Source organism: Mauremys reevesii, linkage group 11 (genome assembly GCF_016161935.1).
Source record: "Mauremys reevesii isolate NIE-2019 linkage group 11, ASM1616193v1, whole genome shotgun sequence".
Classification (NCBI taxonomy): domain Eukaryota; kingdom Metazoa; phylum Chordata; order Testudines; family Geoemydidae; genus Mauremys; species Mauremys reevesii.
In genome coordinates this window covers 15,026,009-15,043,513 of record NC_052633.1, presented here as the reverse complement: position 1 = coordinate 15,043,513, position 17,505 = coordinate 15,026,009, and the positions used below count along the sequence as shown (strand labels likewise).

Sequence of the window (17,505 nt, the reverse complement as noted above, 5' to 3'; positions counted from 1 at the left end):
ATTTTCTGTTTGTTGTTATAATTTGCTCTGACCCTACAGATGATGATAGGAGCATCATGACAGAGCAGTTAGAGACTGTTCCTAAAGAGGAGAAAGCAGAGAGAGAATTGCGAAGATCATCTCTCGATAAGCATAAAAAAGAGAAACCTTTTAAAACTGGGAGAGGCAGGATTTCTACTCCTGAAAGAAAAATAGCTAAAAAGGAACCTAGCACACTCTCCAGAGAGGAAGTGAGAAGGAAAAAAGGTTCATTTAACACTCACTATTACCATATTTTTGCTGTTGTACAGTACTGCCAGGTTACTCTGTTGTAGAAGTTGAATGTTGTGATAATACTAACTAATACTATTTAATCAGACATTGTACAATTACGTCAAAACAAGGTGCTAGGCTCACCCCTCTGTTACTCCAGCTTTATGCCCATATGGCGGACAAGGCAACACATCTGGGGTTAATGCACTACTCCTTCGCCTCTGCAAACTAATTAATTCCTCAATTCAGTCCAGTGCAACCTAAAGCATCAAACTGGAGTAACAGAGCAGTGTGTCTGGCCAATGGTTGATTTGTTATCATGTAAAACTGTTTGGGCTTTTCTCCTGATTGTGTGCTTTTGTGTTTTCTTGTCCATAGCAGTGTATAAGAAAGCTGAACTTGCTAAAAAATCTGAAGTTCAGGCCCACTCTCCCTCCAGGAAAATCATTTTAAAACCTGCTATCAAATATACTAGACCAACTCATCTCTCCTGTGTTAAACGGAAGCAGACAGGTGACTGTGCTGTGTTCAATTATGCAATGTGGCTGGCAAACATAGACACTTTTTTTTTTAAATCTCATTGCTATAGCAGCTTCTCTATTTTTTTATTTTTATTTTTCCTCCTAGAATATCAACCTTCATGAATATTACTACTTTTCAGTGTTTTGTATCATTCTTCTTTTTCGGTATTTCTTTATTTCTCTATTTGTTTGACAGAGGCCATGATCATGTATGCTTGTCATTGCTCGGCCTTCCAAGTGCCGTGATTGTATCTTGGCATTGTGCTTGAATGTGGTGTTGTAGGAATCTCTATTTTCATTATTTGTATTTGTTTATTTATTTTGTGGTGAATTTATATGGTGGGAAAGTGTTGACAGCTTAAACCATGGTATACATATCCATTATTTTGCTTTTTTCTCTCATGCATAATAAGAAGACTTGTATATTGCTCATTTATACTTATCTGCATTGGTGCTTCCAAATCTGTTACTGATGTTTATGACTTCAAGCCAAAACCCACCGGGAGAATCTGGAATGCAGAGTACGACGCTGAGAGAGAAGAAATCTGGGGTCAAACGACGAATGCATTTCAAGCAAAAATGGTTTTCAAAATCTTAGTATTTGATAGGGGAAGAAAAGAGAGAGACAACCAGTGGTTCTCACAGTATCTAAATAGATATATCATTATACCAGAATTAGAACATCTTCACTCCAGTCTCTCAGTACCATTCTTGATGGCACTGTCAGATCAGAGTGGAAAGAGAAGTATTGGACTTGTCTGTTAATTTTTTTTTAAAGGGATGGGACATGATTTTCCTATAACACAGTTTGACACCTCCATGTACTGCAATGCAGTTGCTCCTTATTTATATCAGAGTAAAATGAGAAGAGAACCATGCCCCACTAGTTTACATTCAGGGTATAATATTCTAAAATGGAAATGTTTTTATGTTTCTTGGCTCAGAAGTTAAAAACGATGTTTATTACTTTGGTTAGCAAGATATAAATTAGAGTAGTCTCCAGTGTGCTCCAACTAGCTCCAGACGACAACTGGGAGAGTAAAGGTGTCTTAAACCCACTTCTGCCTCCTACCTCCTCTGCTCTTTCACAAAGCACAGCTTAATGAGACCAGAAGACCATAATTCAAAGATTCTTCAAAGAACCCAAAGTGTGTTGTGGGATTAGGGACTAGGTGTCACAAATTGGTTTAATGCTTTAGTCCTTCACCTTTGCAGACCAGGTTTCATATCCTGCATTGGCCATAAATGAATTTTTAAACTATTTGGCATGATTTGATTGCAACTGAGGGAGGCTTAAGGCTAAAACAATGAGATGTTTCTTCATGGCATAAATTATTGGCTTTACAGATTTACAGTCTTGCTAATATCCACACCTCTTTCTTATGTATACTGCTATTGTTCCCTCCCATGGGCCATCACTACTAAACCTCTACATATTTTTGCTTCCTATAGCCTTCTAGTCAGAATTGAGGTGTGCCAGTAGAAAAACGTAGGGAAGCCTGCCCATCGCTTAGACACACTCATCCTGGCTCTAGGTAGTGCTATCTGTCCCTCATTGTAATGTATAACAGAATTCACTCAAATTAAAAACAAACCCAAAAGGTTGCCAAAGTGTAAAATATAATTTAAGGACAAACTCCAAATTTATTCAAGCAGTAAGAGTTGAGATCAAATAAAAACCCCTCGTCCAAAACATCAGCAAACTTTGAGAGAGTTCTGAATCAGATTAAATTTCGTGGCCTTTATAATGCGTGGAACCAAAACCCCGGATCTGAAATTTGGGATAATTTTGGTCTGGAACTGAACTTTGAGGTTTGGGCTCATCTGTAAAGCAGACTAACATGAACCAAATCACTGAATGAACAGAAAGTCCCCACAACCTAACATTGGCATAGCCTCAAGACAGCTGAAAAATCACAAGGTAGCACACAGAAAGCCTGATTTCTTTCTTCCCCCCATTTTCTGTATCAGCGCAGTCATTCCAGTGATTGCTGCTACGGAGGGTTAGGGGACATAGAAGGATATTTCATAGAATTGCCCGCTGGGGTGTAGGCATCCAGGATTAAATATGCACACCCCTCAGGTGGACATAACCAACACAGCGACTGGACCTGTCCCCAGGCATCTTCAGGATCTGGGAGCTGGAGGGGGAGGTATATTTCCTAGCTAAATGGTGTAAACCAAGAAGCCTGTTTTCTGTTCTTCCTTTTTGATGAATGTAAAACCATTTGTTTGAGGCAGCGTCTACTCCCGTTGAAATCAATGTGAGCTTTCTTTTTGGTTTCAGTGAGAGCAGAATTGGATACCTAGCCACAAATGCCCCCAGAGTGTATTCTGTATAACTCTGAGCACATTCCAAGCAGCAAAAACTTCCATGTTAGCCTTTTCTGTACTTTAAAAATGAAACTTGTCCAAAGAGCAACCGTGTGGGACACAGATGTCTCCATTAAAAAGTCAAAATTTTGTCCACATTTACCAGAAAATAACTCGTCACTGTGTAGTAACTGTGGGCAGAAGCTGACTATTTTAATGGCAACCACAGTCTCCTCAAGAATGGGATTCTCAGTAATTATGATTATTAAAAGATGCCCCTTCCTTGGAACATGAAAAGAGAAAGAAGCAGAAGGAAAAGACAGTTTTATTTGATCATCTAAACTTTATCCTAATTTTCATCGTGTTGTTTGATTGGCTGAAGTTAGACGACGCTGCTACCTTTGTGACATCACATCATGGATGTCAGAGGGTTGGCCAGCACAATTGCTTAGCCTTTGAACTGGGGCAAACATGCATTAGGTTTGTCTTCCTTGTCTTAAATATGTTTATTGTGTGATTAAACTGGTAGCAGAGCACGAAAGGACAGTGTGACGTCATGATCCAGGTATTTTGCTCAGATGGAGGAGTTGTTATGCTTTCAGGTAAGTCAGTCACAGAAGCACAAAACTGTGCTCTTTACTTCATAGCTGCAGGCAGTTGGAGTTAAATACCAAAGGAAAAAGGAGAAACGTTTAAAAACCAAAAAACAGCAGTAACAGATGTGGGAAAAGGTAATGCAGGAGGGTTTTATTGAGCATGTTCAGCTATAAATGCAGAACTAAACTGTCAGTTATCTTTCCCTCTCTCTCTCTCTCTCTTCCCCCCCCCACACTCCCTCAATGTAAAATCAAAGAAAAAGAACAAGACAAGAACATTATTTAAGAGGGCAAAATTATTGAGTGGGAAAGGCAGCCTTGTTCACAATGGAGATTGGTTGCAGAATACCAGGATTTCATCCCACCCGACTGTTCCAGGCAAGGGGATGTGCTGGGACAACTGCCAAGGCCAAGGGGAAACCCATCTTTGCTACCCTGGACAAAGTTTCGGGGTTGGTTTCACAGGTGGAAGAAAATCAGGATTATAGCTAAGAGACCTCGGCTGTGACCACCCAACCTTCCTCCTATGCCCACTCAGAGTGCAGTACTGTGCTGTTGCAAAGGATTTCACTAGTAGTTAGAGTTCGCACAACACGTAGCTTCCTGAATAACACCATGGTGAACACTTAGTACACAAGTTTCTGAAAAGCTCCTCAACTTCCAGACTTTCCCCTAGGATGGAGTCCAAGTCAAACGATATCAGTCTCACCTCAAATGTAACTCAAATCATGTTTCATCAGACAAGAACCACAGGATAAGACTGAAAGAAGATAGGTGCCAGTGCTTCAATAATAGATATTAAACTAAAGTCTCAGGGTCTGATTGACCTCTGCGTCACTCCGCTTTTATACCAGTGTGACTGTATTGACATCAGTGGAGTTATAGCAGTGTATATTGGAGTGAATACACAGCAATGAATCAGTTTCTTTTCATTTAGGGTTCTTGGCCAAGAGTTTGAAAGGTGGCTAGTGAGATTGCTTGAGATTCCTTAAAGGGGCCTGATATTCAGAGGGCTATTGTTCAGTATTTTCTGAAAATTAGGCCCCTTTAAGGTGTCTCATTTTGGGCTCCCAAAATCACAAGTCACTCCTCAAAAATCTTGGCTCTCAATCCTAGATCACTAGGAAGAGGAGGACATAATTCTGATTTGCTGGCTAGAATTAATACATTAACTGGAACTATCACAAATATGGTAATATGTATTCTTTTATTTCTTAAGGCAGCTGCATATACTGCATATAATAATTCACCAGATCATTGCTTTGCACGGTGCTTACAAGACAATTGATTATACTAAAGGTGTCCAGTAATTCAAAATGATTATTTTTAACCATCAAGGGTTTTTTTTGTTTTTTTGTTTTTTTGGGTCTAACAGCGGCAGGTGGTGAAACAAACCAGGCTCCAGGTGTATTTAAACAAGCAAAGGAAAAACTTTCAGTGAGTAAAATAATCCTCTTGTCATTCATCTTTCTGAAAACTCCTTTTTGTCCTGTCTCAGGTGGTTTTGTTTTAATTTCAGTAGATAACTGTGTCTTCCCTTTAGAATTAATTTGTCATATTCATTTTTTTTATTACAGCCATTCTCCCCTATAGATAATTATACAGTTTTTGATAATTTTTTTTATTATTATTATGTATTGTTTGTATTATTGTATCATCTGGGGTCACGGACAAGGACCTCATTGTGCTAGGTGCTGTACAAACACACAACAAAAGACAGTCCCTCAATCCACCGTTGTCACACAGCCGCTGAGTTACAATAAAGTTTAATATTGTGAAGCATCCAGGGCCAGGCCCTCAGCTGGTGTCAATCAGCATAGCTCCACTGCAGTACACTGGATCTGCACTGATTTACCTGATCTGATTTTCTGGCCGTTGTTGTCATCTTGCTGGATTGTTACATACAAGAAGAAAATCCTGCCTCATGATTGGCTGAAAAGAGTCTTGTGATGAGTCATTACATTTCTATTGCTTTTCTCCTCAGAGGTCACAGATTTCTGGAAAATGTTAACCAATGACATCTCATATGCAAATGTGCCTCCTGATTGGCTTAGCTGAGGTCATGTCCTGGACCACTCTCCACCTTAGAATGTTAGGTTTAAACAAAATTGTCAAACTTCCCGTCCTCACCTTCAAGGCACAGCACAGCCTACACCACCACTTACATCTCTGCTGTCATCCACGCCACACCTCTGACTCCCTCCAGCCCGTCCGTGAGTATTGCCCCACCTCCCCTTTAGTCATTCTCACTCTCCCTCCCTTCTCACATGTTGCCCATATACCCTTCCCACCCCAGCGCTCCAGGTGCCCGACTTATTTTCTTTCAAATCCCCACTGTGTAACTCTTTTTCCAAGAAGTGCACACATGCTAGCTCACAACTGTAGCACTCTGGTGACTTACCCCTTATTGAACAATGACCACAACAAAGTCCTCCAAGATTGAACCGTACCCCTGGATCTCCAAGTGTGTTTTGTGCCTGATTTGTGTTGTCTGTCTAAATAGATTATAAACTCCTTTGGGGCAGGGACCATGCAACGTGCTAACCACACTGTCAGTGCTTATCCCATAATATTAGATGATACTATAATCAATAATTTGAAGATGATGGCAACAGCTTATGTAATTTGTGGTCATCATGAGTGATGTGCCAGTTTAGATCCAAATCCAGATCTGAACTCTCCCCAAATGAGTATTTGATCCAGTGCTACAATTTTGGCCCATCTCTAGCCACAACTGAGAGATCTGTAGATATTTCTCAATAAAACATCCAGAAACATAGGTGACAGTGCATATACTGACTTCCTGTTTGGGTCAACAGCGAGGTTCACTTTCCTCTGAGGTAAATGTCTATTGTCACCTTAGCAGAAGTCAGTATCTGCTTGTTGCCAAAGCCTTCGGTGCCCTTGGAAAACTACTGGCACAAACAAGCAGCGTGCATTCTTTCTCTGGGTCCGTCTCCTGTCTTTGTATCTTCTTTATTCTTCCTGTCAGTTGTTTTAGGGCAAAGAGCTGAAATCTATCCTCTTCTTGCTTCCACTGTTGTCTTTCTTCTCAGTCCCCAGTCCATTCCCTTCCAGAAACACCCCTCCACCTTCTGCCTTTTCTCCTTATTCCCTGGAGCAGTCCACATCCTGACCTTTCAAGCACCTGTCCCCTATTACTGTTGCATTCCCTCCTGCTTCACCGTGTATTATGTTGCGCAACCCTCCCAAAGTGGCCTTCTCATAACAGTTCCCCAACTCCTTTCTAGCTGTCATGTCAGGTAGCATCGCAGCTGAGTACGCTCATCGTCCGCTTGCAGAGCCTTAATACCTGACTGCAACGTACATGTTGTATTTCTGAACAACGCTCAGGAAAAGCTAAGCAGTTCTACCCTGCTGGGGAGGATCATGTCCCCATCCCAGCTGTGTGTTAAGAACACTGGCTAATTCATATCAGGAAGTATGGATTGTGACTGCCTGCCCCCTCCCTCCCTAGCTGGCTTGTGGTATAAAATGATGTTTCCACGTTTCATCTTGAGCAGTCTCTTAACTATTGCAAGCGCTCACTCTTATTGTAAGGGTCACGTACTGCTCGGTCCCACATAAGCAGCCTGCCCTTGCAGCAGTAGGAGTTCTGCAAGAGACTGAAGGTAGCATATGGCCCTAAATGGGCATTTGTTTGAAAGCAAAAGTACGCTCAGTTTGGCCCTCAAAAACAGATAGGACAGGATTTTGCAAAATATCTTCCCATCTTGGACAGGGTTGGGCACCATCGCATATTTCCTGTGCAAATCAGTTAATCTCTTTGGGTCACATTTTGCCACCCTTCTTCATGCTAAGTAGTACCTCACGCCACCGTGCCAAAGGAAGTTTGTAGCAGAGTGAGGAGTAGACCTCTTGAGTCCCAGAGTGGTTCACAAGACCATCCTTTCTCCTTAACTGCCATAACCTTTTAGAGACAGGAAGATATTTTGCAATACCCTGTCCTGGCTGTGTTTAGGATCCAAATTAGCTGTGCTTTTATACAATGCAGCTACTCATGGAGTGACATACTACTCAGTATGAGTAAGAAGGGCAGCATCTGCCTCTTTGTGCCTTCCTTGCCCAGCTGTAATATCTTCCCTACAAAGGGTGTTGTGAGGATAAATGTATTAGTCTTTATGAGGTGCTCAGATACTACAGTGATGGAGGGTATAAAAGTACCAGATTAGATTGCAGGCCCCAAACTGCTGGTCCTCAACCCTCTCAAAATCAGGCACAGGGGCCAGATTTGCAAAGGCATTTGGATGCCTAAAGATATGAGTAGATGTTTAGTGGCTTTAGAAAAGTGCCTAAGTGAGTTAGGTGCCTAACCAAATACCCTTTGTAAATCTGGCCCAAAGTATCTCAAGTTGGGCACCCAAAAACGGAGGCATACCTAACTAGGTGAACACTGCACTATGATGGAACAGTTTTATAAAAATTATTTACTTTCTATTTAAAGCAGACATGCCATTGATCAGTTATATGCCTCCCTGTACTTTAGATAGCAAAATAATAAATATTTAACAATGAATAATATGTGTACATAAAAGTGGTGTTTTTAGAAATACACTCACAGTATTGAACTGAGCTCGTCTCCTACGATAGAGACTGCCAAATTACCAATACTTTCTACAGAGGCCCAGTTTGATAATGCAGCAGGACTGAAATGATCGCTTTCGCCATGAGAAGGCATTAGAATTTTGAGCATTCCCAAGCTGTACCTTTATTTCATTTTACAATTTAAATATTGTTTTAAGCAGTATTAACGTGCCTGATTCTGATCTCTTTTAAACTGGTGTAAATTAGGAATAACTCCACTGTAGTCGGTGAAGCTACACCAGTATAAAACAAGAGTAGGGAGAAGAGATTCAGGCCCAGTGTTTCGTAAGTGATATAACTTACAGTACCCTGATTTCTTATGGTGTCTACTGGTAAAGCTGATTTTTTCAGTCCTACTATGCATTGTTAAGAGCCCAATTCTGCAGCTCTTGCTCGTGCTGAGTAGTTCTTACACATATGAGTAGTCCCACTTGAGTAATTTCACCTCTGTGTGAGTAAAGTGTTGCAGAATCAGGCCGTCATTGCCACGATAATAGCTTCCAATTATTCTTTTTCATTATACCTTATACCCTTTAAGGGGAAAAAAAATAGAGCCAGATTGCAAACCCCTTACATTGGTGAGGCATTACTAAGACAAGTAGTCCTAGTGACTTCAGTGGAACTAGGTGTGACGCTGCTTGCCAATGTTCAGTGAGGGACTCACAATCTGCCCATCTTTCTAATGGAGTGTAATGAGTACAGAATATTGCATATTACCCTGGATTTTAAGGGTTAATACGGTAGAAGAGGTGTTAGTATCAAGTCATTTCCCCATTTTGAGTAGTACCGTAAATTTTTTTTCTAAATCTCCTACTAACATTTTATTGTGGAACATTCCCAGAGCGGGAGATACTTCATATACAGGACTTGGTTTTAAAAAAGCAGGCTCCATCTTTGGTCCTGCAAATTCCCACCTGTAGTAAATGCTTACGAACTAGCCTTTGCGTCTGCACTTAATAGAGGGGGCAAACTTGCATCTGCAAAAAAGGAGGACTGGATTGAGGCCCTTCAGAGGGTCTGTCTACACAGCGTGATTCCCAGCTTGGGTAGACATACACCTACTAGCTCTGCTGTGGCTCATGTCTAAAAATAGCAGCGTGGATGTGGTGGCACAGGCGGCAGCTCAGGCGGTGGCACAGGCAGCAGCTTAGGCTAGTCACCTGAGGACAATCCCACTCCACCTCTGGGATGCATACTGAGGCAGCTAGCCTGAGCCACTGTGCGCACTCTGCTATTTTTTAGGCACTAGCTTGAACAGAGCTGGCATGTGTATGTGTACCCGAGCTGGGAATTATTTCTCAGCTGCTGTCTGGATGTACCTGCAGAGTCAATTCTATCTCAGAGCCAAATGCTGCATTTCACAATACCTACTTGCATGTGTGTCTCAGAATTTTACATGTGCTGATTGGAAAAAGGAAGTGTAATTCATAGCTTGGCATTTTTTCATTTATCCATTTTGCATGTGTTTTCCTTTCGTCTCATTGCTCAGCTTCATGTTATGTTTCTTCTGTTTGTTTTCTCATGACTAGACTTCCTCTTTGTCAAAGATTCCTGCCTCAAAGTCTAGAGTGAAGTCATTGCTTCCTCCAAGACCCAGCTCCGCTTGCTCACTAACTACTAAAAGGGCTACTTTTCTCGATACAGACAGTTACTTTGTACGGCCCTCCTCGGCGGGCCCAAGAGACTGCTTTCCATACTCAAAATCAGATGCTAAGGTAAGGTAGCAGAGTCAGAGAGAGGTAGCTCAGAGAGGGGCATTTCATGGATCTTATTCTCTCCCTGCTGAATCTAAGTAAGTCGCAGTGAAGTTACCTGGGTTTGTCGTCACAAACAGCTGCATCGCTGTAGCACTTGAGTGAAGATGCTCCAACACCAACAGGAGAGCTTCTCCCGTTGGCATAGTTAATCCGCCTCTGACAAGAGACAGTAGCTATGTCGACAGGAGAGGCTCTCCCTTAGCCCTAGCGCTGTCTACATCAGGAGTTAGGCTGGTCTCACTACATTGCTCGGGGGGGTGGATTTTTCACACCCCCTCAGTAACATAGTTATACTGAGATAGGTCTATAGTGTAGACTGGACCTTACAGCAGCACAGCTGTATTGCCACAACTGTGCCACTGTAAGGTCTCCCATGTATCCTCTCTTTGCCGGCGGGACTTAACCCACCCCCAACGAGCAGCATTAAGCAGGAGAGCCTCTCCTGTCAACATAACGCCATCTGCATCAGCACTTTTGTCTGTGAAAGTTATGTAGGTCAGGAGGGGTGTTTTTCTCACACCCCTGACCGACAAAAGCTTTACCAACAAAAGTGCTAGTGAAGACAAAGCCTCAGTGAAGTTACTTGGAGAGTTACTCAGATCCAGTGGCAGGAGACTTGAGCTCCAGGCAACAGAGCTTGAGACACAACCTGTATAGAAACAAAGGAGATTATTATAGATTCTTCAGGATAAATTCAGCTGTATCGTAAATGACATAAATTATACCACTAACTCTCCTTTGTCCTATGACTGTAGAGGTGTTAACTGCCCTGGAATGGTCTCTTGCAACATGTGTTAACTCCTTATCTTTTCCACCATATATTTAGCTGTGACACTCCAAGTACCTTTCCCAGACTTGAAGAAGAGCTCTGTGTAAGCTCAAAAACTTGTCTCTTTCACCAGCAGAAGTTCGTCCAATAAAAGATATTGCCTCATCCACCTTGGGATCAACATGGCTACAAGAACACTACAAAAACCATAAGGGCCAAACCCTTTGGGGGGGAGGGATAGCTCAGTGTTTTGAGCATTGGCCTGCTAAACCCAGCATTGTGAGTTCAATCCTTCTGGGGGCCACTTAGGGATCAGGGGCAAAAATCAGTACTTGGTCCTGCTAGTGAAGGCACAGGGGGCTGGACTTGATGACCTTTCAAGGTCCCTTCCAGTTCTAGGAGATTGGTATATCTCCAATTATTTATTACATTACCCACCCTTGGTGATATGGACAGAGTCCCCTTGACTTCAGTGCAGTTGCACCTATTTACAAAAGTAGAGTAGCTAGCCCCAGTGTAAGTTGGTCATAAAATAAATGTAAGTGGCTAAGGACAGCAGCACCAACAGGCCTTTCAGTAAGTTTGTAATTTACACTCAGGCAGTATTCTGTGGGGACCAAATGCAATCCCTAGCATAAGGGGGCACAACTTGCAATGAAAGCTGAGACCAGTTACATTAGGAGCAAAATTTAGCCCTACAAGTGTTAAGGATGCTGCAGGGAGAGAAGTCTGCTTTGTCTTACACTTCCCTAGTGATGGCTTTCTCTTCCAGCCCCCCTGTTCACACATTTCACTTGTTTTACACACCCACTGAAGGCCAAGTTGGTGAACACGACACTGCTTAGCCACTTTGCCCCACTTGCAACCATTTTCCCACCAACCCACAAAGGTGTTTCTTGCACCAGTTTGGATAATTTTTGTATTTGGCCCTGGGATTACCATGGGAGACAGCTGCTTATGCCAGGCTGCATTTGGCTACCCATCTCACAAGTGCACAAATACTTGAACGTACTCAGATGCACACTGATCTAAGTGAAGTAAAGAAGCAGACACACACAGATCTAAACATGGAAGAGATCAATAAAGAAGAAAACAGGCTAAGGTTCCAGTAGCTAATATCCCTGCTTTGAAAATTTAATCAGCAGCCTAAATTCTCGAAACTCTCATTTTGGGGGAAAATATAACGCTTTTCTAGAGCTTCAAAAGGCAGCATTTCAGCACTCATGTTACCTAATAATGTAGAGTCTGAAACATCCTGGGGGCCCAATCCTGCAATCCCACTGCAGGTGGGATCCCATGGGACTTCAGGATTGGGCCCTGGATCTTTGCTTCCACTTGTATAAGAAAACCCATTAGACTAAATGATCTTTCAGGATTTCTTGTTTCATGACTTCCTAACCAGAACGCCTCTTTCACTAAGAGCCAAAGCCCACTGAAACTGATAGAAAGACTCCCAGATTTGGCTTCTTTGGGATTTGGATCAAGCTCCCAGGGTCCATTTTTGCCCCATTGAACTCACATCAGGTTTTGACATTGACTTCAGTGGGAGCAAAATCAGGCCTCGATACATTTTGGTCAGATCAGTGAAACAGCATATATATTCAGGGTCTATTCAGGGAAGCTAGGAAATAAACAGAGGGGAATTTCCCCTGAAATAGGCAACCAGACATTTAAGGAGCCTTGTAAAAATGAGTTCAGCATTGTCTTAGGCAAACTGAAAATCTAGAGTCGGCTTTTCAAAAGGATTCAGTATTGACCGAACTCAGCTCTCATTGAAGTCAGGGAGAGTTTTGCCATTCACTTCAGTGAGAGCAGAGTTCAGCCAATGATGAGCACTTTTGAAATTTCGTCCCCTAAGGGGCAGCCAGTCTAAAAGCTAGATGTCCAAAGTCAGTAAATCCCAAGGGAGTTAGGTGACACATCAGACCAGGGTAATCATCAGAGCTTTCTGCATGAAATGTAAAGGAACTGGGCGTCATTTGATCTCAGTTGCACTGGTCTGAGTCAGAGGCTACCATGAAATCGCACTTGTGTTAAACTAGTGAGAGATCACAATCTGGATAATTATGTTTATTGTAAAGCCATTTTTTTCCTTTTTGCTCCTATCAGGATGGAATAACCAAGAGTCCAGAAAAGCGTTCCTCTCTACCAAGACCTTCTTCCATCCTCCCCACTCGGAGAGGTGTATCAGGAGACCGAGACAGAGATGAGAATTCTTTCTCCCTCAATAGCTCCATCTCCTCTTCAGTACGACGGACTACCCGTATGTTTCTCTGCAAACCTAACTCTCCTGGTGCCTTCACCTGCCCTTGCTATATATTTCACACACTTGCTAAACCATTCTTACCTTTCCTTTGCCTTTAAGAAGTAGGCCTGAGTTGTACTTCTGGGACCAGAGATCTGGACCCCAAATTTGGCCATGTTCAGATATGGGGTGCTGTTGTGACCCAATATAGCGACAAAGGGTTGAGTCCAGATGTGGGACCAATCTTTCCCAAAGTCTGGCTTGCTCAGACCTAAGGCTGCAGTTGAGACCCTTCTCTTGTATAAAAAAACATCCCTTCACGTGGGTTTCCCGGTGGTGTGACACATTTAATATAGACCATTTATAAACAAACAGAAAAAAGAAACACACTTAGTCTGAGCAGTATAATTTAAAAATAATAATAATTCTGATGATCTCATGAAAATGGAAGGCTTATTTAATAAATACCAAGATTTGTTAATTTGTTGGTTTGGTTTAATGGTCTCCTGGTGCATAGTTAATGCCAAGCTAGAAAGAAGCTTTGCCTAAAAATAGTTGTATGTAAGTTGTTGGGGTGACTCATCAGAAGAAAGACACAGCAGTTAACCAGCAAGGTCGTCTTATCAGAATGTGAGAGTGCTGTTAGCAGCTGTAAATAGGGCAGCACTTAGCACCCGGCATACTGGGTGTGGTTAAGAGGAGGTTTGGAAGGTTAGAAGGGAGCACTTGCATCAGAAAACTTAATGGCATCATTAACTCACCAGTTGGATAGCAGGGAGAAGCAAGCAAGCAGTATAAAGGGCTGAGCCAGCAAGTGGGCCAGCAGTCAGGAAAGGGGGCTTCTTCTAGCTGCTGCCATGCCTGTATTGTACCCGGGGCATAAGGGAGAAACAAGTTACCCTAAGACCAAGGAAATGTAACCACCCCTCTCTCCAGGCATCCCCCCCATGCCAGTCTAGCATTCAGCTCAGGCCTCAGAACCTGGCTTAGTACTCTCCTGTCCCACAGGAATTCTTCTGTCTCTGCCTCTTCAGAAACCATTCTTGCAACCTTTTTCAAAGAAGCCTAAGAACATAAGAACAGCCATACTGGGTGAGGCCAAGGGTCAATCTAGCCCTGTCCTGTATCTAACAGTGGCCGCTGCTGGATGCTTCAGAAGGAATGAACAGAACAGGGCAATTTTGAGTGATCGAGCCCCAGCTGTCCAGTCTCAGTCTGAGGTTTAGGGATACCCAGAGCATGGGGTGGCATACCTGACCATCTTGATTAATTGCCACTGATGGACCTGTCCTCCATGAACTAATTCTTTTTTGAACCGAGTTATGTGTTTGGCCTCCACAACATCCTCTGGCAAAGAGTTCCACGGGTTGACTGTGCGTTGCATGAAGAAGTACTTCCTTATGTTAGTTTTAAACCAGCTGCCTTTTAATTTCATTGGGTGACCCTTAGTTCTTGTGTTATGTAAAGGGAGTTAGATACCCAAATCCCACTGAAAATCCTTTGAAAATCCCAGCTTGAGTATCAGGGGTAAAGTGCAGCCCCTCTCAGTGCATAGTGACCCCTGGGTGGCATAGCAGAAAATGAACAACTTGCCCATCCTCCTGGCTGGGGCAGATGTATACCAGAGTGCATTTGCCAAAAGGGGTGGAAGCCTGAGGGAAAAAAAATAAAGGCTGCAGGGAGGCAGGAAAATCCCATTCTCTCTCCTGCACAGTCAGTGCAGTGAGAGAACCCTGATTGACGGTTGGTTGGGAAAGAAAGTGCCCAATCTGGGAACAGTGGAAGTGAGAGTAAAGAGTGATTAATCCATTTAATGCGTCATGTTCAACAAAGAGGCTTTCTCCTTAGCCCTGGGAGCACCGGTACCTTGGGTCTCATCCATCCCCAGTGAAATAAATAGAATGATTCCGATTGACTTCACTGGCCGTTAGTTCAGTCCCTTTGAGTGCACTAAGAGGACTCCTCAGCAAACTCAGTGGAAGCCAAGGACGTGCATCCATACAGCAAGGAAATTACCTAGGGGCAGATCCATAGGTGGAGTAATCATTGCTCTTTTGAAGTCAATGTAGCTATGACTGTTTATACAAGCTGAGGATCTACTCTCTGGATTCTACTGTAGATACAAAGCTACTAGCTATGGTACATGAATGAAAGCAGCCATGTATTTGAAATCTGCTGTTCAAAAGTTTACTATTGAAATCATCTCTACTATATAGACTACATTAATGCCTAATCCTAAAGCCCACTGAAGTCAATGTGTGTCTGTCCATTGAGTTGGTGGGCTTTGCTTCAGGATACTTATCATTATAGGTGTCATAGTCTGTGGAGACACAATATGAAGAAAAGAGCGATTTATCCATGTGGTTTTAACACTGTTGTGTCTTCACTATAGGATCGGAGCCAATTCGCAGCAGGACAGGAAAGAGTGGCACTTCTACACCCACTACCCCTGGATCCACTGCCATCACTCCTGGTACCCCACCCAGCTACTCCTCCCGTACCCCAGGCACTCCTGGGACCCCAAGCTATTCCAGAACCCCTCATACTCCAGGCACTCCCAAGTCTGCTATATTGGTGCCCACTGAGAAGAAAGTCGCCATCATACGCACACCTCCAAAATCTCCAGCCACACCTAAGCAACTACGACTTATTAACCAGCCTCTGCCGGACCTCAAGAATGTCAGGTCCAAAATTGGATCGACAGACAACATCCGGTACCAGCCGAAAGGGGGACAGGTAAGAATTTACTCTAAATGCACAGTGACGGTATTAATGTGCTGGGAAGGTTGCAATTTTGAGATGCCCCATAAATAACAGACAGAGCATTGCATCTGTTGTCACAGTTAGATGCTTTTTATTTAAATGATTTTAAATTGTGAGAGCCTAGCTTATCTTCAGAAAATTGTCTTGTAAACTGAAAATTAACTCTGGGAAAGATTTTTTTCATGCCTCACTGAGATCAGTTGAGAGGTCTGACGTATTTTCCAAATCAGAGGTGTGTTTTAGCCTAAAAACCAGAAGCTACTGCTTATTCAGTCCACTGTTTAAACAGCAACGAATTAATAAGCTTAACAGACAGATAGGTAGTAGCCTTAATTAGAGGCAAAGTGTTTTATTATATTTAAACCACTGTAAAATGCAGGAGATGAATATGAGGAAATAGAAGTATGTAAAATAACGAATGGCATAGAGAAGATAGATTGGGAGTTTCTGTTCTCCCAATCTCAGAGCAAGAACAAGGGATCAGAGAATAAAATTAAAAGGGGACAAATTCAAAAGTTATTAAATTAAATACTGTTTGACACGTTGCATTATTATATTGTGGAACTCATCGCTACAGGAAGTTGTTGAGGCCAAGACTTTAGTGCAATTCAAAAAGGGATTGGACATTTATATTGGTAACCAGAATATCTAGATTTATTATAGTTAATGCTTACAACAATTTTGGAATATTAAACCTCATGCTTTTGGCCTTAAGCCAATCTCTAACTATTAGAGACCAAGATGGGATCTCATACGTCTGCCTACACTGGAGTTCTTATATCTTCCTCTTAAAGCATCTGGTACTGCCAATGGCCAGGACTAGGTGGACCTCAGGCCTGGTTCAGCCTGGCAGTTCTTATGTTCCTAGACAGAGTGTATTGTCTAAAATAATTACATTATACTAATGCACACTTTGTTAGCTCACACTTTGCTTTCAATGGCTATCACCTTTGGGTCATATATTTGTCTGCGTAGCTCTTCGTTTCCATAGCAACAGCTACTCCTGTTCCTTATCTCCTTTAAGGGAAAGGGGAAATGTCTGTACGTATATCAGTAGAGGCCAGAATTATTTGCAACCAAGGAAGCTTTCTGCTCATAAAAGGCCATTGCTGTATCTTGTAACTTAGAGGCAGTGGCAATCAGTTTTATTAGTTATATTGTTTCAGAAAGGAAACCAATTTCATATAGGACTGGACAAGCTGGATCAGTAAAACTAAAACCAACCAGACATATGCCTAAAACCTGGACCAAATTCAACCTCCTTTTGAGGTTATAAAAATTTTGGTGACTTTATTTATCATAAAATGTTCATCTGCCCTTCATGTTGACTCAGGATCCAAATTTGCAAGGGTCTGAGTGCCCTTTACAAAGCACTCTGCATCCTTAGCTCCCATTGGCTTCATTAGAAGTTGAGAGTACTCAGCACCTCACAAGAATAGCATACTGAGTGTCTGCCACTCCAGCAGTTTCTGGGTCCAATTCTGCAGCCTCTAATTGTGTGCAGGATCAGAACATTTGTTTGTCAGAAGAGGGCAGATATCAAAATGCTAAATATTCATACTTATACCAGAACCTGCTGGACAATCTTGCATGAAAGCTAGTTCCCACCAGGTTTCCAAACCTGAGATTCAGATAAATATCCAAGCTTTTGGATATTTATCCAGACCTCCAAAACACTGAGGTT

General features: G+C 42.4%; 1 protein-coding gene across 7 annotated transcripts in view; it reads left to right on the top strand.

The window, feature by feature from the left end:
* Positions 1-17,505, top strand: part of MAP2 (microtubule associated protein 2) — a 260,078-nt gene that overhangs the window by 217,288 nt on the left and 25,285 nt on the right. For 4 of the 7 annotated variants that reach the window (XM_039493840.1, XM_039493845.1, XM_039493844.1 and 1 more), the window contains exons 7-9: positions 5,058-5,119; positions 12,923-13,076; positions 15,451-15,794. In XM_039493840.1, the coding sequence (XP_039349774.1) occupies positions 5,058-5,119; positions 12,923-13,076; positions 15,451-15,794 (560 nt within the window). Of the gene's footprint in view, positions 1-39; positions 247-630; positions 766-5,057; positions 5,120-9,816; positions 10,003-12,922; positions 13,077-15,450; positions 15,795-17,505 lie in introns of all 7 variants that reach the window. The other 3 variants (XM_039493841.1, XM_039493839.1, XM_039493838.1) reach the window with 2 other exon arrangements.